The sequence below is a fragment of the Gymnoscopelus braueri genome, assembly GCF_963280865.1.
Source record: "Gymnoscopelus braueri genome assembly, chromosome: 10".
NCBI lineage: Eukaryota > Metazoa > Chordata > Actinopteri > Myctophiformes > Myctophidae > Gymnoscopelus > Gymnoscopelus braueri.
The window spans coordinates 30,198,386-30,224,379 of NC_137611.1; the positions used below are offsets into that span (position 1 = coordinate 30,198,386).

At 41.6% G+C, this 25,994-nt stretch overlaps 1 protein-coding gene across 1 annotated transcript in view; it reads right to left on the reverse strand.

The window, feature by feature from the left end:
• Positions 1-24,762, reverse strand: part of cdh12a (cadherin 12a) — a gene marked incomplete at both ends in the record, with an annotated part of 74,845 nt that extends 50,083 nt beyond the window's left edge. Inside the window, 3 exons of the mRNA XM_080439839.1 lie at positions 1,978-2,147; positions 8,659-8,783; positions 24,382-24,762. Of these exons, the coding sequence (XP_080295965.1) occupies positions 1,978-2,147; positions 8,659-8,783; positions 24,382-24,762 (676 nt within the window). The remainder of the gene's footprint in view (positions 1-1,977; positions 2,148-8,658; positions 8,784-24,381) is intronic.
• Positions 24,763-25,994: the final 1,232 nt, after the last annotated feature.

Below are 25,994 nucleotides of genomic sequence, written 5' to 3' on the forward strand. Positions count from 1 at the left end.
AGTTCATTCTGAAAATAGCCGATCTACAATCTCAAAACTTTTCAGATAGCAACGTGTTTCTGAGCTTGTAGATCGGCTGCTTTCACTGGTTCACTTTTATCTTCAACAGACAACCTCAGCCTGTACAAAGCTATAGCACTATAGGTAGTGTTGCAGCTTGTCAATCCGAAGGTTCAGGGTTCGATTCCTGTTAATGGCAATAGGTTGAGATGTCAATTCCGCTTCCATCTCTCTTCAATCTATTATGTTTCCAAGTCTCTCTCTCTTCAATCTATTCCGTTTCCATGTCTCTCTCGCTCTCTCCCTCTCTCCCTTCAATCTATTCCGTTTCCATGTCTCTCTCTCTCTTCAATCTATTCCGTTTCCATGTCTCTCTCTCTCTTCAATCTATTCCATTTCCATGTCTGTCTCTCTCTCTCTCTCTCTCTCTCTCTCTCTCTCTCTCTCTCAATCTATTCCGTTTCCATGTCTCTTTCTCTCTCTCTCTCTTCAATCTATTCCGTTTCCATGTCTCTCTCTCTCTTCAATCTATTCCGTTTCCATGTCTCTCTCTCTCTCTCTCTCTCTCTCTTTCTCTTCAATCTATTCCGTTTCTCTCTCTCTCTCTTCTCTTCAATCTATTCCGTTTCTCTCTCTCTCTCTCTTCAATCTATTCCGTCTCTCTCTCTCTCTCTCTTCAATCTATTCCGTCTCTCTCTCTCTTCAATCTAATCCGTCTCTCTCTCTCTCTCTCTCTCTCTCTCTCTCTCTCTCTCTCTCTCTCTCTCTCTCTCTCTCTCTCTCTCTCTCTCTCTCTCTCTCTCTCTCTCTCTCTCTCTCTCTCTCTCTCTCTCTCTCTATTCACTGGCCCCGTATTATCGCTGCTTGCAGCTATATTTGAACTTGTACTTCCATCATAGAAACAAGTGGGCTTATAACCAAAACAATCCATGTTCCGTGAGGAAATGGTGTTAGTGTTCCGAGGAGAAATGTTGTTAGTGGGAATGAAAACATAGGCGCACCACCGGAAGTGAAGGGCTGAGGGCAGACCAAAACGCCGGTTTCCAGTCGGCAGCGTTCCATTTATTCCTTCCCCCAGAGTCAAATCAAAAGTAAGAAAACAGCAGAGGGCGCTGTTTTTCCTTCTTTTTTTTTACGATGGGTTCCCAGATTGGTGACCAGCTAATCTCCGGCACCATTGGCTTGGTCGCAGCGAAACTGTGCACACACATTCCCTGGATGACAGAGCAAAAACTGTGACCCAAACTTTTCACATGGCCTGTTATAGCGCCACCAGGAGGCAGATTTATGCAAAACACATTTTTGACAGTAGTTCTACATATTTTGTCCAAACATCACACAAATCGGTACACAGTATCTCTATAGTCATTAAACGATACGGGTCAAATTTTTCATATTCCATCCTGACTAGCTAAGATTGGCTTCCAAGTGCTTTGGGAGTGCTTTGTTTTGAACGAAATGCCTCAAATCATGAACTGATTGCGGGAAACTTTGCACGCACATTTGCACTACATTGAGGCACAAATGCCACCCTTTTGACATTGCCCTATTATAGCGCCACCAGGGCGCAAATTTTTGCAAAACTTTTTTTTTTCATATAAAGCTCCTTACACACCGGGGGCAATTTTTCATGCAAATAATACGTTTTTTTTTAAAACCCTTATAAAGTCAATGCAAGCTTCCACGGAGCGAAAAAGCGAAGCGAAAAATAGTCTTTTAATTATTCGGAACGAGTCTGAATTTTGCGTATATTCGCATAATCGCCGGTGTGTAATGACCTTTAGTCCTACAGATTTTGTCCAAACATCACACAAATCGGTACACATTATCTCTATAGTCAAGTGATCAAGATGGATCTGTCCGATTCTTCATATTCCATCAACATTGCTGGCCCACAATAACCTACCTGATCTGACCTGACACCTGTGCTCTGAGGTGCACTTTTTTCTAGTTCTGTTCTACTTCCCCCTCTCTCACCTGCAGGAGACATCTCAGGGACGCTGGCAGTGTAGGGGCCTTCTTGGAACCTTGGCTCGTTGTCATTGATGTCCTGCACCTTGATGATGAACTCGGACTCCGGCTCCAGAGGCTGACCGGTGCTGATGTCGACGGCCTGGGCCCTCAGCGTGAAGTACGATTTTACCTCTCTGCAAAGGGAACATGAATATAATTGAAATTGTTCAATCGCATACACATTTTTATGAAATTACTTAATTTCTATCAATTACACACCCCATGAAGCCTTGAATTCCTGGAGATTTTTTTGTTTTTGTCGCATTCCTAAGCCAATAATTTGATGACTGGGTCATCGGTCAGTAGGACACTCAGTAGGAGACCTACTCAATGAGTCATCAAATGATTGGCTTAGGAATGCGACAAAAACTCCATGAGTTCAAGGCTTCATGGGGTGTGTAATTGATAGAAAATAAGTAATTGTTTGAGGGGAACCACTCCTTTAATTGTTGAAAAAGCACATTAACGGCAGAGCAATAGATTCAAGGTGCAGATGAGCTCAGTGAACAGAACAGAAATACCACTAGTAGCTATACTGAGGATCAACCTCACGGGGTATTGCAACTTTCCCAGTGCATGTGCATTGACGTAACGTAAAGTCAAATCCATTCAGTATAGGAGTAAAAGGCAGGAGAAAATAGGAAACACTGCTATCTAGCTCCCTGGTCACAAGAGTTGGTAATCAATAAAGCCATCAATAAAGCACAGCTCTCCGAGCCCTGTGGGAGTCATCAGAATGGATGGAATTTGGAGATTGCTTGGATGAAATGACTTATTACCGTGTAGAAAAGGAATTAAGTATGAATGGATGCCTATTTGCATTATGGTAAAAAAATTAAAAAATGTCACGTGATGTTTTTGGGGCTCTTAGTGGCTGTGTCTACCGGGGCATCGATTCTGCACTTCACGTTCACGTCTGTCGTTTTTACCCGGACGCTGAGAGCTGAAATACTTACAAGTCTGGGCATTTGGAAGCGTTTTTAGGGAGAGCTCTTTGTATTTTCAGCAGGGAAAAAATGCTTTGGTGGACACACATACTTACTGTAGGTATTAGAGTATTAGAGTATGAGTGTTTACAGTATACTGAGTAACTGTAAAAACTAAAAAGTCAAGTGCAGTTTGTACATCATATAAGGGGCTATGCAACACCTCCTGTGTTACATGTCATATTTAGGCTCAAGACAACCTATATTAATTCGGACACCCTGAGCCCTCTATGTACCATATGGCTGGATTTACGCAGGGACAGAAAATCTGACTTTAAGCCATATGTGGTACAGCTCTGTAACACCAAACAATAAAACCAACAACAAAACAGACTAAAAGTGGGTCAAATGGATACAAAAAAAGGATTGACATATTATGTCAAGGTTTGTGAGTAAAGCTACACTTCAGCTCCAAGGGTTCCCAAACTTTTCAGACAGCGACCCCCAAAAACAATTATATTTGAACCGGGGACCCTGATAAGCACTTGGAATGTAGGAGTTGAGGCATTATATTTAGTTTGACTCGGTTCCACAGATAAATATTGTGAAAATAGCTGATCTACTAGTTTTTCTAGAATAGTTTATAGATCTTTCTTATTTGAGGTATTAAAAAGGTCTTAAAAGGCCTCAAATTGTCACTTCACTGTCATCTGGGGACCGCCCCACAGGTTGAGAACCACTACTCTAGTCCACTCTGAGTGATCAGATTAACGCAATTATTAGACTTCAGCGAAACAGCATGTAACTCTCTAACTCACTCCCTCTCCCTCCCTCTCTTTCTCTCTCTGTCTGTCTCACACTCATTGTACATACACAAGCACACAAATGCACATAATGTAGGCCTACGTACGCCAAAGCTGTGAAGATCACTGGGTCACAGACAGATCGGGGTTAAGGTAATCTAAGGTTTAGTCCTTGCTTTGCTGAAGTGCAAATAAGTAGGACACCAGTGGCTGCATGGAAAATAGCCTATTGTGGGTGCTAATCTTTGTACACATTGGCCTCTAGCATCAATCAAACTTTATACTAACCTCACCATAGAGGTCCATCAGAGAAAATAAATCAAATAGATGGACCTTTGTTGACCGAGACGGAATTTTAGGTGTCATACAGTAGCAGTATATACTATAGTAGCCATGAAACACAGACACTGGTAAAAGTAAGTGTGTGCGTGCGTGCGTGCGTGCGTGCGTGCGTGCGTGCGTGCGTGCGTGCGTGCGTGCGTGAGTGCGTGTGTGTGTGTGTGTACATTCCAGTACATGAGCAAAAGTGCCTGAGTGAGTGGGCAGGAGTCATTTATCCAAGGACAGAGCAGAACGCCTGGTGGCTTGTTTATTTAGCTTAATGGCTAAACAGGCACACAGGACCGACTGATACTGACAAAGTATTAGAAGAATTTTTGAAATACAAAATCAAGGCTATACCTGCCATTCTCAAATAAACAGTGGATTGCAGCCACTGTACAGGCTGTGTTATCCTCCTATAATTCTAGTAACCCCTGAGAGCAAAAATGTGTGCCCGTTCTCCTCACTGCCTGGAGCAATTGATCTGATTTTGCACACAGCCATTGACCATTACCATCTGAACACAACTGCGAAGCCCTTTTTTCAATTTCAACAAATTTCATCCGGTCATCTGCTGCTGTGCCCCATTTAATAACACTATTAGAAGAATAATGTTCTGTGGACGGATCAAAACAGCTGAACATTTTGGCAGACAACATGCTATGTTTGTCAGAAACAACACTGCATGCCACTGCAACAGCCAAACCCTAATTCCTATTATGAAGCACAGTGGAGAAATAGAATGCAGGGCCTGCACAACTTGCAATCATCACTGACAGAACAAAACATTCCATAATATACTATATGTGTCCTGGGTAACTATGTGCTCTGCTGTGTACAAGTATGATCCTGCAGCAACAGAATAACTCAAACACAGCAAAATTCACATTATGAAGTGGATGGATATGGCTCCAGAACAATCTGCACAAGTACTGTATGATAGGGACACTGAGATCACAAACCCCATCACAACCCCCCCGAAGCGGAGCCTAAATATACACAGCTATTACATGGACATAATAGACATATGAACCCCTCATAGGGCAGAACATGAAGATTCATAGACATTAACCCATTAAGACCTGAGGCTGATTCTAAAAAAAAAAAATCTGAAAAACGTATGTTGCATAGTGGGGTTCAAAACTTTTTCATGTGAAGGACCCCCAAAATTAAATGTATTTGGCCACGGACCCCCATCTCAATTTCTTTTGTCCAGGGACCCAGAGAGCAAAGATTTGAGTTAAATTTTTCAAAAACATCAGATCTACAAGCTCATAGCGCAGCACGAAGTGACGCGCTATGAGCTTGTATATCTGCTATTTTTGAATAGCCAAAGTATAAGATATGGCTAAAATCTAAAATGACACAGATTCTTTCCCTGTTTTAATGTGTTAAAATAGCATGATACAATGCATATGAATCTGCATTGAGTGACATGCTGACATAGTGAAAACCAAGTGTTTTACATACTGTATAAGCATTTCATTCGGATTCCATTGCTGACACTCACTTGTGTATAACCTCTGTGATTTGGTCAAATAGTAAAAATGGATCATTTGAAAATACAAATTGTATAGTCTCATTCTTATTTGGGTCTTAAAGCCAGCCAGTACATACTGTAGAGAAAAAGTAGGTCAGCCTGCCATATTGAAAGGTCCTGGTGGCTCTCTGCAGGTGTAGTGTATGATTTACAACTCACTACTTATGGAATACTAATCCTTGAGTGGATGCTCACACATACATGCAGGAGGAAGGCTTTAAAAAAAAATCATGGAATGTGTGGTGAACTTAAAAATATAAAGGGGAACACGTTGTCTCTAAGTTCCATTGACTAGTACTCACACACTGTTTGAATGCATTAATGAAAAACAAAAAACTGAGAATGTAGATGCTTTTGGAAGCCTGTATGTATGAAGTGCCTCTTGTAAACGCTGAAACGCCTTGGCGGCACATGACACAGCAGCCTGCCAAGCTAGGTGTGTCAGTAGCTATGCGGACGACTGTTTGTTCCTGCCAGTGGAGAGTGCCAAGGGCCATTCTAAGTTTACACATTTATTTATTTATTCCCTCCTTATAATAAGGAGTGCCCTCCAGAGCTGTGAGTGTGACTTAATCTAGAGTGACACTTTTCTGTAAAGAGCTAGTGGGGATGGCCCCGTTTGGGAAAGGGCCCAAATCATCATATAACTAGAAAGGTGTGCTCAGTAGCACGCAAATCTCCACCGGGAGGAATGGCCTAATAATAGCGAAGTATGCGGTTACATTTCTACCGACGGCCATACAAGATAGCACAGCATGTGATTACCTGTTGTACATTGGCTCTAGATGTTCTTCTATCGGTCTCTCATACACATTCACTGTCTACCTCTCTATTTTTCTCTCTATATGGGGCATGTGATGACAATGTTTTGGGGTTGTGCGTGAGTATGAAAAGGTATGGGGCGAAGGGGGAAAGGGACATAATAATTCGGATTTTTATCATGATATCACTATCATGGTGCAAGCAGAGTAGACAGTATATATGGAGGCATGAAGTCTGAACACTTTTCCGCGCAAGGCACCACCGCACAGGGACGTATAAATCAGGCTCGACAATAAACACATACATTGAAAAGTAGTGGAGCATGTTGCCCTCACTAAGACGAACATAAGGTTACAATGTTATAGCCAAATTAATACATTTCAATATGTGTGCACGTCATTCAAATTGATCTGTAGTGTCTGCAGAATCTGATTTTTAATTCCTTGTGTTAATGTTTGTATCACCAGTCATTCACAGGTTACAATTTTAAATGTGTCAAATTTGTATTGCCCCACAGACAATTCACAGACAATACTGTACATAAAACTGCATTTAGGATGAGATGTACAGAGCTATATCTGAAAGGTGGCAGAACAAGCCAGCATAGTCTCAGGAAAGAGGTGGAGAGAGAGAGAAAAAAGGGAGAGATTGGTCTCTTAACCCATAACCAAATAATATTGCGGCGAGGGCACACTAGTAAAGACAGTTTGAGAATCACTGTCTTAACCCAACTTATAACATACAGTATCAAATAACCCGAAACATGTAATCTTTTCAAATCTATCATTCTCCTTCAGCAACTCTACATTTGTCTGTGATAATAGTTTTGGTGCACGTGTTGTTGTTGATCGGAAGCTCTCTAAACTCGGAGGTCAATGTGCGCAGACATTAAAACCGTTTGAGGTGTTACATGTATAAATGTATATTGATGTTCTACTGTCGACTTGCCCCAATAAATGTCCATGTCTGCAATTGGCTATGCATATTCACATAATCATTTCCTGGAAGATAAAATGATGAGCTAATATAGGTAACAGGCTATTGCTCTCTTGCATTCAAAAGGTGTAACTTGACTTTACTGTGTGACCAAGTAACGTAAAACTGCTGGCAGCCACACACACAGACACACACAAACAGACAGACATACAGAGCCAAACATACCCTTTTCTCCTGGAGATACAGTAACATTGATCTTGCCATATACTGTAAGAAATGCATACTCTTAAACAATGATTATTTCAGCATCATTCACTTTTCAAGATAGTCATATATCTTCTTTAGCCGGCCCAGGTATGTCTTATTTATCAATGCCAGAAACAGCTCTATTCTGTCATATACCTGATAATGTTTGCTTTGTATTTTCAAGTTATTAACTTACATAAGATATATATTATAAGACAGTAACCTGTCAAAGCACACCCTGTGCACTGAAAATCTTCCGGCTGCATCTGGTTGGAGTGTAATTGAAGTGCATTTTGTGACAGCAGTAATACCCGGGAGGGCTTTCTTTACTGTGATTATGGGCACGGTGACAATGCAATAGATAATACATGCAGACGAGCGCTGCAAGGCATCACAAGAATACCAGTAGCTATTCTGGAACAACCTCATGGGCATTACAGGTTTTACGCAATGGTTCGCAGTGCTTGTGCATTGACTTAACTGTTTTCTTCAAAGTCAAATGCCGTATAGAAGTAAAAGGCGAGAGGAAATAGGAAATACTGCAAACTAGCTCCCTGGTCACAGCGGTTGGTGATCAATAAAGCCATCGATAAAAGCACAGCCGAGCGGTATGGGAAGAATCAGAATGGTTGGAAGTTGGAATGCATCTTTGAGACAATGCTATGACGAAATTGCTTACGTTACAGTATGTTGGAGGCATTAAGAGGCATCATAAGATCAGTACTATAATAATCTGTGTGATCATAACATAATATAGTATATATAATCAAGTATAAAAAGTACTAACCCTAACCCTTCATCCAGTCACATGCTTCCTTAACCATGCACACTCAGCCTAATACAACCCCGATGGGACACATTGTAAGCTTGTAGATCTGCTATTTTCAAAAAAGCTTGAAAAGATTTTAAGATTTTATAAACATTTTTACAACACAAAAGTGGAGGTCCCTGAACACAGAATATCTTCAGATGGGAGTCTGTGGTCAAATAAATATTAATTTGGGGGTCCTGCTGCTTTAGATCTTTACAAAACCTCACAATGCACAGGCACTGAGTATAAAGTGTTGCCTGAGAGTGCTTGAGAGTGCTTGAAATGCTTGAGAGTGCTCACCTGTCAAGTCCAACCAGAGCGTGTATGTCCCCTGTGATCGGGTCAATAGTGAAGATGGAGCCGGCTCCCTCCCCAGACAGCGTGTACTTGACTTCACTTTCTCCATGGTCCCTATCTGTGTGGAGCTGAAGGGGGATAACACAGCACGTTCCCTCAATTAGAGAAAATCAATGGGTCAGGTGGCTGTTCTTAGTTAGAAAAAAAGACTATAATACCTTATCGTGTCAGATATCGATTGCATCTACAAGCCAAAACATGTGGGGCTTCCCACATTGGCAAGTTGGAGCAATATAAGAGTTTTTCATAAGCCAAAAAGACCATGTAAGCCGTGCCAAAGTATACATATGCAGATCTATGCAGAATGCATAGGGTTAGGGTTAGTATATAATGAGATACTTCACAAATGTCAAATATGCCAACAGTACACCCAACTACAAAATGTAGTGGACAAAAAATATAATTTAAAAAAAAAATACATAGAACATCTCTACTTCACATGCATGGTGTAATTTAATGTTATTTCCTCCAAAGCTAATTAGCGGGCTGAAAAATAAGCCATAATACCTTATCGTGTCAGATATCAAGTCAGAGCAATATATTGAGTTTGTCATAAGCCAAAAAGACCATGTAAGCCGTACCAAAGTATACAGATATGCAGATCAATGCAGAATGCATACGGTTAGGGTTAGTTTATAATGAGATAATGTACTTGACAAATGTCAAATATGCCAACACTTCACCCAACAACAAAAATATAATTAAAAAAAGAAATACATATAGAACATGCCTACTTCACATGAATGGTGTAATTTTATGTTGTGATTTCCTCCCAAGCTACTGTAATTGGCGGTCCGTTTGAGCTGCTGTAGAGTTGGTTTGACAACTCCACACCACCCACACAACACATCAGTTTGCTCTGTGAAATTATGTTTCCAAGGCTTTACTTCAATCACACTCTGGACTTTAACCCATTAAGACCTGAGGCCGATTCTAAAAACGTTTTCTAAATCCTAACATAAAAAATAAAAAAAATGTTTTAGCTCATAGCGTGGCACTCGGTGCCGTGCTATGAGCTTGTATATCTGCTATTTTTTAATGGCTAAAGAAATCTATAATGACACCGATGCGTTCCCGGTCTTAATGGGTTAACATTTATTGAATCTACCTGGCTCCTACAGCGTTATTTTTTGTATTGGAATCCCCATAGGCAAATCTTAGATTGCGTCATATAAGAACTGATTTGATAACGTCTGTGTTTGGAGAAAAACATAAAATAATTGTACTCTTTGATTAAATTCCCCTAGATAAATTTCAATACAAAAAATAACGCTGTGACCCACCGGGATAGCGCCCTCTAGTCCAGCGGCAGTGATGTCAGACTTCAGCGCTCTATTCTCCTGTCCGGAAAATACTAAAAGTCTCTTTCCCAAAATAGGGCCTTTTATTATTATTGTTTTATTTCTTTTTTTACGCAGACTGTAGAAATGCTGAGAGGGAGAGAGGGAAGGGGAGAGACAGAAGAGATGCTCCTGGATGTATCTGACTCCAAACCAACAGGAGTAGACTACCTACAGTTCAGTATGGTAGAGTACCAGTACATAAGACACCTCACCACTACACCATCACTAGACAAAAAAGAATCAAACTGTTCATCTGACATCTCAAAAATAACACAAAGATACAGGAGCTATTTCACCAAAAGCATGGTTCCGCTCTAGCTATAGTGTTATATAACAGCGAAGGGTTCTAACATTAGCTCATAGCTTGGACGTGATTTATTTATAATTAAACGCATGTATGACATTGGGAACAGCTCGTACTCGGTACATTTAGCACGCGTAGCCAGAGGTTGAGTACAAAGCTTACGGTTCGTCACACACAATAAGTTTGATGGCTGACTGGCTGTTTAACAGTCAACAAAATAAAGAAAGGCATAAAAAGGAAGAAAGGGAGCAAACAAAGGACAGAATGGGAGGAAACAGCCATTGAACGGCAAAGGAAAAGTAGAGAGCACGTGAGCGAGGAAGAAAGAAGGAGGAAAATAAAGACAGAAGAAACAAAAGGAGAAGATGATGAAGATGGGAAGGAGGCAAGGGAGAGAGGGACAAAGTAATTGAACTAAAGAGCTCCAGAGTTCCCAGGGAATGGCCCAATGAAAAGAAGTTGAGGAATGGAGCCACTGGGTAAAGAGGCTCACAGTTCATATGCCTTATCATAAGTCAAAACAATCTGCAAAATTGGAATCAAGGGAGAAGAAAAACTCTTTTCTTTTCTGTGAATGATAATATGCTCACAATGAATGTGCGGAAACCAAAAAAAACAACCATTTTGTACATACGGTAACTATTCTTCACTCCACTCCAGATATAACATGAATGTACAGCATTCATTAAGCGGGTTGTGTATATAATGACTAGGGAAATTAATCTGATGTTCCGGCTAATTGGCTCTTTTGTGTTGAAATAAAGCCATCCCCTCTTCTGCACATTTATCACAGATAAATTAAAGGTAAGCGTCTGTAGCCTGCGTGTTGATGGATGCATCCTGTCTGAAAGGGCCTGCTTTTGTTTCTTGAATCCTATGTGCCCGGTGTATTAACCCATTAAGACCTGAGGCCGATTCTACTAATGTCTTCTAAATCCTAACAGTTTTCTGAAAAAAACTTCTGTTGCTTTATCGCTGGTTCTCAACCTTTTCATGTCAAGGACCCCAAAAATTATATATATTTGGCCGCGGACCCCCATCTCACACTATTTTGTTCCAGGCAAATATTTGAGTTAAAAATCTTTGCTTTAAAATATATATATTCAAAGATTTGCATACATTTTAAGGATTTTTCAAAAATAGCAGATATACAAGCTCATAGCGCAGCCGCTATGAGCTTGTATCTGCCCAAAAAAATATTGTGACACACGCTCGTATATGTAGCTAAAATCTAAAATGACACAGATGCTTTCCCGGATCGAATGGGTTAAACAGTGGAAGGATAGCTTATCAGGGCACCTTGCCGTATGCTGAATACCAATGTTGACATTTTTAAAATGGAAATCACGCGTAATATGCTTCGAAATGGCTATTCCTCGTGACACATGTGATAGATGTTGGTATTTAAGTGTGGAGCCCGCACGAGTTGCCCATCTTAGCGCTTATTTCCACACAATCAGAGTTGCGAGTGCTCATGATGAATGCCAATGGCCACACATTATACTCTGGAGTGGTCATTTCACATAAAAGTCATGTCTTGTCCAAGACGGATTGATGCACCATTCAAAAGGTCAAGGAGACATGTGTAAAGGGGACAACGACGTGATATATCTTCTCCTCTCCTCCTCTGAAAGGCCACACAAGCAGCATGCTCAGCGGGCCGGGAGTCAAACATGAGTTCACAGCAGTATTTAGGGTGATGCATTGATGGCTGCAGCCAAACTGACACAATGGATTTGGGGGTTATCTTAAACCAGTGATTCTCAACCATCCCAAGGACCTCCAGTTTGATATGCATTAATCCATGGACCGCCATTTGATACAATTTGTATTTCTGGGACCCCAATCTATGCTGTAATAAATAAAATGAAATGAGATGAGTTGAAATAATAATACTATTACTACTACTAATAATACTAATAGTAATAATAATAATTATTTTTATTATTGTTATTGTTATTATTATTATTGATAGTGTGCCAGGTCCATTTGGTTCCTAACTAACAATCATTAACTGGGGACTTCCTGGAACCCCCTCAGGGACCCCTGGGGGTCCCCAGACCCCATGTCAAGAACCAGTATCTTATGCAAAATAATTTATGACTAGATGTTGAATAGTGAGCTATGTATGTTTCCATCTACTGTATGTGGTTTTAAATAACATGTGATTCTTTCTGTTAAACAATGCATAACGTTCTATCTACTCTCCTATCTACATAAAAATACAAATAAAATAAAATAAAACAGGGGGAAAAACTGCCTAATAAATAAATAATAGGATAGACATGAATATTTCTTCCTTGCTTTTTGCTGGACTAAGGTGTATAACTTGCTCTATGGTCCAGCTGGGGCAGCTAAAACAGCTGCAAGCCTCTTTTTCATGTCCTTTCTCTCCACCAGTGCATTGGGATATTAATACACTTCTTAAAATATAGTCTTATAGCTGTCTGCCCTGCGGTACAGCACCTCCTGACTTCAGCAGTTCCCGGCAAGGTAAAATGTAAATCATTGTGCATGTGTTTTGTTTTTTTTTTGTCTTTTGTTGCAGTGATGCAGATATAACCTGCTCTATTTCATCTGTGTGGGTGGCAATGAGTAGTTTGTTATAGCATTGACAAATGTGTGTTTTGTGCCCCATGGAGGTTAAGACGCTCACCTCCAGAACCACACATGCCTGCTGCTTACCTAGGCTGAAATCTGCCCATGGCCTGCTTTCCTTTTCCTATACCCTATGCTGTCTCCTGCTGCACTTTGCTTTTCATCTGTCTCAATAAAGAAAAAAATCACCAAGGGTTGTGGACTGCCCACTCCTTTCAAAATAACAAATGATCTTTTGCCTGCAATTTGAAGTACCTTGGCGTCCTTTTGATATTCAGCTGTAAACCTGATAACCCTGATATGCATATACGCGATGCAACACATTGTGCTTGTAGATCTATTTTTGCCGTGCGACATTGTCATACGATGAACTATGTGACGCCCACAGAAGCACTCGTTGGACATTTATCCACAGCACCTGCAGTGCTTCTATGTTGATTTGAACAGTTTCTTATGCAACTGTGGACATTATACTTCTGACTCAGTGCTGTTGTTGCAGTGAAAACCCAGGCTGAAAACGCTGTGTCGTCCATCATTTCAACATCGTAAACATTTTCAAGAGAAAAAAAATAAATTTTAGAGTTCAACTATCGTAGAGTAAAACACAATGCAAAGCCCAGAAAATGTGAACCGAACAGAGAGGAGAGTGTACAGTACCTGTGGACAACGGACATAAATCAAAAAGTTTTGAAAACTTATAATTCCTCTTTAGACTTTGTGGAATGCTCCAAAGGCCACAAACGTCAAGCTCATTTTCCACCGGAATTGAAATAAATGATGGCTGTGATGCTGTCAGTAAGAGATGTGAGATATTTCTTGTGATATATTTGACTTTAGAGTCTGGGGACTGTTGCCCGACTGAATGTCAAATTTCTACTGTAGGGCCTACGTCTAGGGCAGTGGTTTTCAACCTTTTTCCTGTCAAGGACCCCCAAAATGACATGTATTTGGCCGCAGACCCCAATCTCAAAAAAAATTGTTCCAGGGACCACCAGAAGCAAAGATTTAAGTTACAAATGTTCGCTTTAAAAAATATATGTATTCAAAGATTTGCACAAGTTTTCATGATTTTTCAACAAGCTCATAGTGCGGCACTCGGTGCCGCACAATGAGCTTGTATATCTGCTTTTTTTGACTATACTATAAAATATGGTTAAAATGTGGTTAAAATTATTGTGACATTATATCAACTAATTTTGCTGGGGACCCCTTGGTACCCCTCCAAGGACCCCTGGGGGTCCTCGGACACCACTTTGAGAACCAATGGTCTAGACTAGAGTATACAGAGAAGAGAAGAGTCCTCTATCACACAGTCACACACCTGGAAGCAGTACAGACCACTGAGCAGCTCCACTGGAGGAGTTGGGTGTTCAGTGCCTTGCTCAAGGATTGTTCAAGAGTGAACGTTGAGGAAGGAATGAAAGTTGGTCATTCACTCTGTTTTGCTCGCTCTGTTTTTCTCTCTCCCTCTCTTTCTCGCGCAGATTGTTCCTGCTGGTCTGAGGGATCGAACCGGGAACCTTTTGGCCGCAAGTGCACTCCCCTAACCTTTATTTCCAACGCATTCTCACTCCCAAGACGGCAAACGGGTGACTTTGTGGGACGGATTGGACCAAACGTCAAACGTTTGACTGGAAGGGGGTACCCGCGACGGCACATGTTGACTATAGGGGGGATATGAGTTACGATTCTCTCCCTATCGGAGACATAACTCGAACGACGCTGAGTTGGCTGAAGCAGACTTCTCAACGCTCAGCCACAGTGACTTGCTCGGCGCCGGCGGCGGTGCCTCTAGTGGCCCAAGTCCGCTTTAGAAGGTGCACCTCTGTTGTTTTAACATTTTTTTTAGCAGAGCCATCACCCTTTTACGTCTTTGTTTGAGAATGGCACTTCCGTATGCCTGGAACGTGGAAGTGCCCGGGACCACACCAGATGACTAGAAGGGGAGTCGCCTTCCAGTCAAATGTTTGATGTTGGGTCACATTTGACCCAAGAAGTCACGATAGGCGCTTGGAGAGTGAGAGTGTGTTGCAACGTTATAGGGGGGCAGGGGGAAATATATCCATCCACCTTAGACATAAGGTGCATGAACATATAGCAGCAGGTACAGTATGATGCACTGTATATGATATTAGACATTGAAGGTACAAAAACAATATCAGCATGTTGTATATGAGATTAAGGTGCAAAGAGTACCTGTGCACAATCGAGTATAATCATACGCCCTCACTTTCTTTCTCTTGTTCGCTCGCTGTCTTTTTTTTTCGTTCTCTCTCTCATAGGCATGTAGGTGCGGTAAAAAAGACAGACCCACGCATCACCAAACTGAGTGTGCAATTGTGTGTATATTTGCCTAGACAGAGAGAGGAAGTGGAGAGGAAGAGATGAAAACGAGAGTGAAGGGCTACAATCTTTCTTTAGTATAATTGTTAAATCACATCATGCACGCACACTGCGAGAGTGTGTGCACGTGTGTGTGTGTGTGTGTGTGTGTGTGTGTGTGTGTGTGTGTGTGTGTGCGCGTGCGTGTGTGTGTGTGTGTGTGTGTGTGAGAGAGAGAAAGGGAAAGAGAGAGAGAGAGCGAGTAACGTTACAATGGCAGATTTGTGTGAGCAATACGTTTGTGTCATCAGAAATGCATTGCAACTTGTTGCTTGTGATGCAACAAGTTGAATCTCTTGTGATTCAGCCAACGGTGTGATTCAGAGTTCAGATCGCTGAAAAATGTTCTCTGCAATGCTTTAAAAACGGTTTCATCATGTCATAAAGCTTTGGTTTGAACTAGGCTTTATGCCACCGCTGCCCACAAAGCCTCAAAGTCCTTCACTGTTACAGTCTCTCTCAAGGACATTACAGGCCTTCATTAAACAAAGGAAACAAACAAGCCCTTTCCTTAGACCGGGCGAGTACAAATTCCCAAGAAAGAACCTTTGATTGAGAGGTAGATTGATCGATAGATTGCAGGGATGTGATCTTGCATTTATGATGTTACATGACCAGACCCTAGTGCGTGTGTGCACTCACACATGCACGCACGCCTATGCACACACACTCAGGAGATACGGAATTCTGCTTATGAATTATACAAGTAGTCACAGATGACCAGCTAAAGGAGAAATGCTGGTGCCGTCCTCTACCGAGCAATACTGGATATATTCTCAGCATACTGTGTGTGTGTGTGTGTGTGTGTGTGTGTGTGTGTGTGTGTGTGTGTGTGTGTGTGTGTGTGTGTGTGTGTGTGTGTGTGTGTGTGTGTGTGTACTGTAGTCTGTCATGGTACAGTGCATCTGTCCTCCTCAATGTAAAGAAAAGATTCCCTTACAGGTGCGCATGAGACGGAAGAATAGCTTTCAAGGCTTTGGATTTTCATATTTTATTCAACACACAACCATCTTCAATGACGTTTTCCGCTGCCAAGCTGCATATCAGAGATGGAATGCAGATAGGTTAAGATGTTGTCTTAACCTAGCTTTAGGAACATTACTCAAGTTTTTTCTTTCTTTCTTTCTTATATACTATACAGTATATACAGTATATTATCGCTGTCAGGCAGAACCCATGTGTCACCCTATTTCGCCCTATTTTACACTGTCTACGCCTATATGGCATGCCCAAAATAGGGACAAAATGGGGAGTGTGTGAATTTTATAAATATTTAATCAACTACTACATTGGATCCATTGGAACACAGGCGCTTTGTTCCATCTCCATACACGTTTTCCGCATGAGAACGACAATGCCTACCAAACCCTACATGATTTGGATAGGGTACAGACTGAACAAGTTGTACATGTGCAGACATTATCCCAGCATATATGTGTGGTTGCAGCACAACTTGTAATTCAGCCCAGCCATCATCTGTATGGTCAAGGCATACACTATAGGCTATTCAGCCCAGAGTCAGAAGACACTGCCATACTGGTGTTTGGGAACACTATGGTTTCACAGTGACCTTCGGTAAAAGTGAAGTGAGTGATTAATCAAATAAAAATGGTGTGTCAGCATTGTCCAACAGAGGTCACGTATGTTGCTGCTACTGCTTACATTTTTCAAATTAAATGTAAAGCAATTATTTGCAACCCTGACGAAGGCTTCCTGGAGTCGAATCACGCGTTGTTCAGTGCAGCGTTATTTTAATCTTGCCAAGCCATAAAGTAATATGTGCTGTTTTTTATTTATTTATTTATTTCAAATTTCCTATCGATCTAACACAGTGGTTCCTAACCTTTTTTCCTTGGAGCCGCCCTTCTTACATCTGACCAAAGCTGAGACATATGCACGCACGCACACAAGCCGTATATACTTCTCGTATGATGAATAGCGAAAGTAGCCGTGCAACACAAATGTGGACTGCTTCCAAAGAGACAACATTGGAGCAATAGGTGCATAGAGCAATAGGTTTTGCATTTAAATATATATGAGTTATGAGTTATATATGAATATATGAGTATATAATTATATTTTATTCTGCTTTAGGCTACCAAACTGCGATCCACACACAGAGGTACTTGACATGATGCAGCAGCTTGTACACGACCCAAAGACTGTCTGGTCTCATGTGGTAAGTACAGTATGAGACTGTAATCCATTTTCTGGAGGACAGTAGGTTAGGGGAGGGGCATAAAAAATAAATAAATAAAAAAACCTGAACAACTGAAAAACTGAAAATCCTAAATGACACAAGATTGGCTTTGTGCTAGCGATCCCACCTCTTAAAACGACGATGCTGCAGAAACACTGACAAAAAGAAATATCCAGCTAGTTTTATGTCATACAGCAGGTACACTTAATCAAAACGTTGTCTACTTATGTATTCATAAAAGAAGGCTGTTGGTGTGAGTGTTACAGTATACAGTATGTGTCTGACACTATGTCTCACACCCACGGTCGATGTGTGTATAACTCTCTGCTAAAGTAGTCTTCCACAGTACATTATTCTACACAGTAGCAGGTAAAGCACACCAGCGGTTTGGTGAGGTTCAGACCGTCGCGAACAAACTTAAAATTAAGGAAAACGTCGCACACTTTGCTTCCATATGCAGTGATTTATTTGATTTACATTTTGGTCTGTTGGCCAAATCTTTTGCCGAAGACATTTAGTGTAGACTGGTACAATACGGGTAAAAAAAAGAAGAGTGCTTAGAATAGAGCCCTGGTGGACTCATGGCCTCCTGATTCTCTCTGCCCTCACATGCCACACAGGGCACCAAGGAGGACGAAGAGTTTGGGCGGCATTCGCTCCCAGGTGGCGTCCACGTGTCCTCACTGTTCCATTTCCACATCTCTCTCTTTCTTTCTCTCACTGCTTCTCCCAAAAAGGTAGAGTTTAGCTACTGGAAGCAGAAAAAATAACTCCCAGTTCAGTCAGATAACTCACGAATAGATTGAGACCAATAATAGCTTGAGAACATTTTATTTATAAAATGTAATAACAGTACGTGTGAATACACGAACTTTTGAATGCTCAGCACATTAGCAGACAACCATTTAAGAGCAGGGAGATATACATCAATAACAAACCCCCCAGGGGAAAACAGAACCCTTAGGGAAAGCAGAGCGTATACTGGTGGTGCTGGGGTGGTGGTGGGAGCAGACAAGCACATACAACATCAGTGGCAGCGCTGACAGCTGGAGGAAGTGCAATGAATCAGGTGAAGCTTAAGTAGACCGCCAATTTGGTCAGCTGCTCGACACGTCACATACAGTACATCGCCCTAGTGCTGCACATGTATAAACCTCTCGAGTGTGTCTGCCTGAACTAGCTCGCAGGCTACGCATCATTCCATGTGTGAAATGAGCTGATTATAACAGGACCAGAATAACAAGGTCCACAAAGCCATGAACAATTATTTTAAAGGTTTCATGACGTTCAGTTTTACCACACATTAAAAGTCTTTGTCATGGTCCTTCAAACGTGTATAGAAAGTTTTAACAAAAAATTCCACTCCATTGATCCATGGCAGGTGTTTTTCTCTCATATTTCTAAAGCCTTTTCAACTGCAATGAAAAAAGAAATCTTTGCCTGCGGGTGTCGCTGGTGAGGGATTTTGCCTGTCAATCATCGCCTCTGCTCCGCCCCCCCCCCCCCCCCTAAAACAGGTCAGGATTAATGTTTATCGGCCGTGCAATTTATGGGTCTGTAAGTTTGACACACAGCAGCGGAACCGATACAGCTGGCGTTGACAGACTAAAACATTGGGTGTAATTACACTGTGTCAATACATAGACACGTATACTACAGTATGAACTGAACATGGGATTTGAAGGACTCTGTTTTCAAGGTCAACTGTTCAGTGTGGCTTGAATGAGTGTTCATGTTAAAGGACAGAGTACAGCAGAGAATGTTGTCGAATAAACATGCTGTGTGGTTTCAGCATAAACGTCGAAACAGTTGCATCCGCATCTACATTACTCAAATAAAGATCTCTCTGTCCAATCTTCACCATTTCACTCTCCTTTACCTGATACAATCCAGATGCCTAAACAATACCACTTTCACAAATCTCTCAATTGTTAACAGAAAGTTTAAAATAGGCAGTCATAAGGTGCTGTATATATATACTGACAGTGCATAAACAAACCAGTTAACCGATTAAAACCGGCATCCCGGTTTTTATACAAGCTCATAGTGCGTCACTTCGTGCCGCGCTATATGAACTTGTAGATCTGCTATTTTTGAAAAATTTGGGAAACTTGTGCAAATCTTTGAATAATACATAAATGTTTTAAAGCAAACATTTTTAATTCAAATATTTGCTTCTGGGGGTCACTGGAACAAAAATATTTTGAGACGGGGGTCCACGGCCAAACGTTTTGGGGGTCCTTGACATGAAAAAGTTTGAGAACCACTGATATAGAAAACATACAGTATGTTTTTCAGAAAACTGTTAGGATTTAGAAGACATTTGTAGCATCGGCCTCAGACCTTAATGGGTTAACATCAACCGATGATACTTCACACCGTCTCTTCTCTCTTTCATGCATTCACTCTTTCTCCTCACTCTCTTTCTGTCCATAGGAGGTATGAGGCCCACCACTGAGAAAAAAAAGAAGCTTTTTAGCAGTCTGCCTCGGCAGCAGGTTTGGTGGACCTGAATCCCTCAATGTCCTGCTGGCAAGTAAATCTATAATGTTTGGTCCGTCCACACACCACAGCTGGCAAGCATCGGCTTTCAGAAAAGCTCTTAATACTTTTTGGAATGAAATTTGGAAGTGGCTTTGGACTGGTCCACTCAAAGCTAAGGCCGACTCTGTGGTTTGATGATTAGAAAAAAAACTGAAACAAAAAAAACCCTCTATCATGACAGACAGAACTGAATAGCACAGTGAGATATGGCACGCTATTAAACGCTGACGAACCATTTAAAAATGAGAGGTTTGCTACAGCCAAAACTTCAGCTCTACACAAAGATTTTCCAGCATATATTATATTCAAGTTGAAATATAGATAGATTGACAGAACATTAAAAAAAAAAAAAAAAAACTCTATTTACAGTCATTCCTGCTAACGACTGTTACATCATGAGAACAATTATCAGGAAAAACTTCATTTGATCAGTCAAGGCAGATAGCCTCCGATCCTATAGAGCCTGGTTCTTCCAAAAACTTCATTTGATCAGTCAAGGCCTCCCATCCTATAGAGCCTGGTTCTGCTCAAGGTTTCTTCCGGGATTAAAACCGGGAAAGCATCTGTGTCATTTTAGACTTTAGCTATAAAGCATATTGGTTGGCTATTAAAAAATTGCAGATATACAAGCTCATAACGCGGCACGAAGTAACACGCTATGAGCTTGTAGATCTGCTATTTTTGAAAAATCGTGAACATTTCTGCAAATCTTTGAATATATATATTTTTAAAAGCGATTTTTTAAAACTCAAATCTTTGCTTCTGGGGGTCCATGGAACAAAATCATTTGAGATGGGGGGTCGGCGGCCAAATACAGGTCCTTGCGGTCCTTGACATGAAACCTTTTGAGCACCACTGACATAGCAACGTACGTTTTTCAGAAAACTGATTTAGAAGACATTTAGAATCGGCCTCAGGTCTTAATGGGTTAAAAGGGGAGATTTTCCTTGCCACTGTCACCAAATGCTTGCTCAGAGGTGGAGTGTCTCTGCTAAAGTGTCATGATTTGGCACCATAAAAAGATTGAATTTAACTGTCATCATATTACGCACTGACTAATGTAGAACAATGCCAAGTTGAATACAATATTGATAAATAATATCACTTCTCTCTCTTTTTTGAACACCATACACAGACTGTTCACTACAGAGAAGCTGAATTGGTACTGATATTACAGTTAGTGTAGATGAACCTCTAGTTTGAAAAGTATTTTTCTAATGACCCATGCATAATGACTGCTATTTACAATCCTCAGGTCTCGGTCCATCTGCTACTGTATGAGATTTTATATGGGCTTCCCTCACAAACTAATGGAATGCAATTTGGACTAGAACAAAACGCTTTCCCGGCCCTCCCCTCTGTATCGAAAATGGATAATTAGGAGGTGCTGTGAAAATTGCACAGTCAAAGCCAAGAAATATCAACACAGTGCCTGAACAGAATGCTGTTGATGGAGCTAAGGCTTGAAGATTTAGGTAATATACGATCCCTTCTCTCCTCCTAGGTATGGTGCTTTAGACCCTAGACCCTAAGTGCACACACAATAATACTGTATTAAGACCAGTGGTGGCCAAAGTACTCAACCCCAGTACTTGAGTCAAATATTGGGGTAAGTATTCAAAAGTTCAAATTAGAAAGTACATTTTATTTTTAACACATCGGGTGCCAAAAACGGTCCGGACCGTTTTTGAGAATCCAAACGAGGAGTGCCGAAAAGGGTCCGGACCGTTTTTGACCCAATTTTTTTTTTATACATTGGGCCCACGTGGGGCGCTCTAACGAAACTTTGGGATCATCCAAGGAGTAGCCTCGATCTCCAGGCTTTTATTGCTTAGTTTTGCTAAAAAATAAAAGCCTGGCCCAACCATAGCCTGTACTGGGCATGAGGAAGTGTTTCATTTCCCAACCAACCAGAGTGCAGTGGGCGTCGCTCGTAATGTTGTGTTAACGGGGCGGGGGTTGACGGACAGATCGGTGAACCAATGGGATCAGGCGCAGTCTCTCTCCGGCTCTATACACCCGCCCCTTTATACACGAAATCAGGAGGGTTGCGGCAGGCTATCCAAGGAGTTTCTGAGAAGGAGAGGCCGGATGTGGATCCATGTCAAAAATCCTTCCGGTCGGCCTTTCCAATGTTATCTCCTTGACTAAAAGCTTAATATCTATTTCTTTTTAACGTGGTGGAAGCGAGCCGTTTTCGATCGGCGATCACTCTGCAATGGAGGATCGCGTTAGAAATACTTTTGTTCCAGGCGACCCTCCGCCGTCTCGCACGCACGCTTTGTTTACATGCACTTCCGCGTCGGGGCTTCTACAGCACGAAACGTATCAACGTAAGTGGATGGAAGAATAGCCGGCACTGAACGTATAATATTTGAATAAACCTCTGGCACCCAATGTGTTAATATCAAAAATTGCTGTATTGAAATTTTTATATTATCCCCCACAATTTCCCCCAAAACTGTTACTAAATAATTAAAACTGTAAAGCAATAAAAAACAATTTTTTTACATTATACACATTTGTGAGCATTATCTAAGCAGTTAATGGAGAGTGCATGTGCAACGAGGAGCATAAGAGGTCACTGTCATCAGGTGCAGCTGGGGACGGCGGTGTGACATTGGCAGTTTGAAACACGGAGACATCCCCACTGTGAGACGCCACACCAGTTGGCTCCCATTCACACCGGTCAATTCATAACCTCTGTGCACCAGCTCCCCGTGACAATAATATTGTCCTCTTCTGCTCTTCCTCCTGGGCAAATAACAGTTTCACTTTAGAGGTTATTGGAATGCCTCACTACTTTGCGCTCGGCACCCTCAAAGCTGTCTGGGACAATCATGAAGCCATTTTGAAAATTCTATTTTCTGCTCAAGGCGAGTGTGAGTAGTATCCCTCCCCCCTACCCCCTGTTTCTCTGATGTGTACTTTCTCTGCACACAAAACGCCTTTCCTTTATGCCCTTGGATGTTGTTTTCAATTACTGAGTCGCACTCCTATCGATCCTGGAGGCGAGCCCTTCAAAGAGGAGTCTGAGACAACAAAGAAGTGAAGAGGGATTCAGTACTCCTCCTCAGTTTGAACTTTGACCCATGAACACCGTCATCGCAAGGAGAGGTTAGGTTGGGAGTGAGACGAGAGAGAGAGAGAGAGAGGGAGAGGTAGAGGGAGAGGGAGAGGGAGAGGGAGAGGGAGAAGGAGGGAGAGAGAGAGAGACACAGACAGACAGACACACAGACAGACAGACAGACAGACAGACAGACAGACAGACAGACAGACAGACAGACAGAGAGACAGACAGAGACAGAGTCAGAAAGGGAGAAAGCGAGCGACCGAGTGAAAGATACACACAAAATCCTCAGCGTAGCCATATAACCCAGAGAATGTAACATTTGTACACTCTCGGATTTAAATTACGCTAAGGATTTTACTGTGTGGATAAAAAGGGTGATGTGACATGGATCAATTACTCACTGACAAAAAGAAGCTCCAAGCTACAGGCCTCCTCCCAGCTTGGCCTAATGTAATCTATCACGTTTTGAAAGATGAGCACACGTCATATAAAGAGTCGCTTGATGGCCCATTAAGCCCTTGAAATTGGCCCTCCACTGCCCTGCATTGCCCATTCCATGTTCAGCCCTTTCTTTTGTACTGTAAAGAAGAGGCTGAGAGTGGAGTGGACCAAATGGAGCCCTTTTCCCGCACCCGTTCTACATCAATAACATGAGACTAAGCTCCTTCTCTCTATCAAAAAAGACAGGATTGGGTCATAATCCAATCCAACGTAATATGAGACATACTTCCTATGTATATTCTTTCCAGTCATAGGAAAGCTACTTTGTTTTGATTTCTCCATTTTTTTAATAGCTTAACCTTTATGGATTTAAATGTAGTTTATTAACTTCAATGTCTTCATGTAACTTTAAGAACTTAACATAACTGAACATTAACCAAAATGGACAAAAGTACTGCTTTTGACTCATTGTGACCCACCTTGGCTTTGTAAAATTATGTTTTGTAACTTCCACATTGGTCACACCTGTTCACACACACACACCCACACACACACACACACACACACACACACACACACACACACACACACACACACACACACACACACACACACACACACACACACACACACACACACACACAGCAGTTTATGTATTACGGCAGAACCTTACAGTACAGAAACAATGGCAGAACAAACGGGAGCAGACATTACCCCCAACCACTGCTGCAAGAAGAAGAGAAGTAAAACAACAAGATAGCAAAAAATGCTGTCGTCTTACCTTCCCGACGTACTGTGGCTCGGATCCCATGTACTCTTCCAAGACGAAGAATTGGTTCCACACCCATCCTCTCTTAACTCGCTGACCCCGCCATCGCCCGTGCCTTCTTGGTCTCGTCCTGCTCCTTGCCGGTGCCCTCTCCAGTTGCCACATCACGCCCTTTGCTCCAACCCTACCTCGAGCCAAGGTCAGATCTCCTAGTGCCACGCTCCTAATTCTTGTCCCATCTTTGAGCGATGGCTCTCCCCCCTTAGTTCTACCCTTATCATTCTCATAGGTCCTGCTCGTCCTATGCGGGAGCCGCAGGGAGTTCTGGGAACTGTAGTCCAGCAGGAAACAGGAGGCTGCCAGTAAAAGCAAGAGAGATTCCTGTGTGATCATCGGGGTGCGTCAGTGGCAGAGGCAGCAGTTGTTGGCAGGAACAGATTGACAAATCTATCCTAATTCCAGGTAGACAATGGACATGTGTTGAAAGCAGGACCCGGTCTGTAGGAAAGCATCGGGGCAAGTGTTTTAGTTCCAGTATGGTTCCGTTAGATGGTTAGACACGTATCTGCTAGTTGACCGCTCCCCCCGAGGTGTTTAAGTTCTTGGTAAGCATTGTAGCGGGTAACAGAGGTAGTATATAGACACTGAGAACGCTATGTCATGGATATTTGGACAATAGATCCAGTGGACAGTGAGGAGAAATTAGCTTGAATCCAGAGAAAGATGAGGTTTACATCCAAGGGGTTTGGTTGTGCATGCATACAGTATGAATCGCTAGATGAGGGGATAACCCAGTGAACATTTGGAAACTGGATTGCCGGAGGCCCGGGATTATTGCCCTCTTCCGTCTTCGTCTCGCCACAGCTTTCTCACCTGAAGGGGACAAAAAACGTACATATTAAGCAACCAGATACCAATGCATTATAACAACTTGCCTATTCAGAATTAAGTACGGCTTACAGCATGTGGAATGAACATTATTTCTGACTACTCTCATTGTATAGTATACTTAAATATTCCCTTTCCACAAAATACAGGTGAAATCTATTGTATGCTCCCTTTTGGATTTCAAGTTAATGCATTTTCATTGTGGATGGGGAGGAGTTGGAGTTAAGTTTTTAAAGTAAAGATGACTGAGAACTTTTCGTCAAGTCTGCACTCTGCACCATTTGTCAGTCAAACTAGGTTGAGCAATCTAGTCTAGTTTAGTTTAGTTTAGTTTAGTTTATTTCAGTCAGTCAATTTGTGGTAACATTACAGTAGGTAATAAAATAAAAAATGTTATCAAGAAAAGATACCCACATTTCTGACCAAAAAGGTATAGGCTGAAGCATTGCTTATTACGCCTACCCTTTTACAAAACAAAGAAAAATGGAGAGAGAAAAAGAAACAAAAAACAAAAAAAACAACCCAAAGAAAAAAGGAAACAAGGTACAAGGACAAGATACTTTTCTGTACATGTACGTGTTTGCTGTACTGTACAAGTACATGTATATATGCTTTGATAAATAAAGTCATAGAGAAGGCACATGCCATTTATGTTTTTTTATAATTATCTATCATCTTATGTTTAAGTAATCTTTTGAATATTTTTAATGAGCTACACAATTTCAGATCTTTATCAA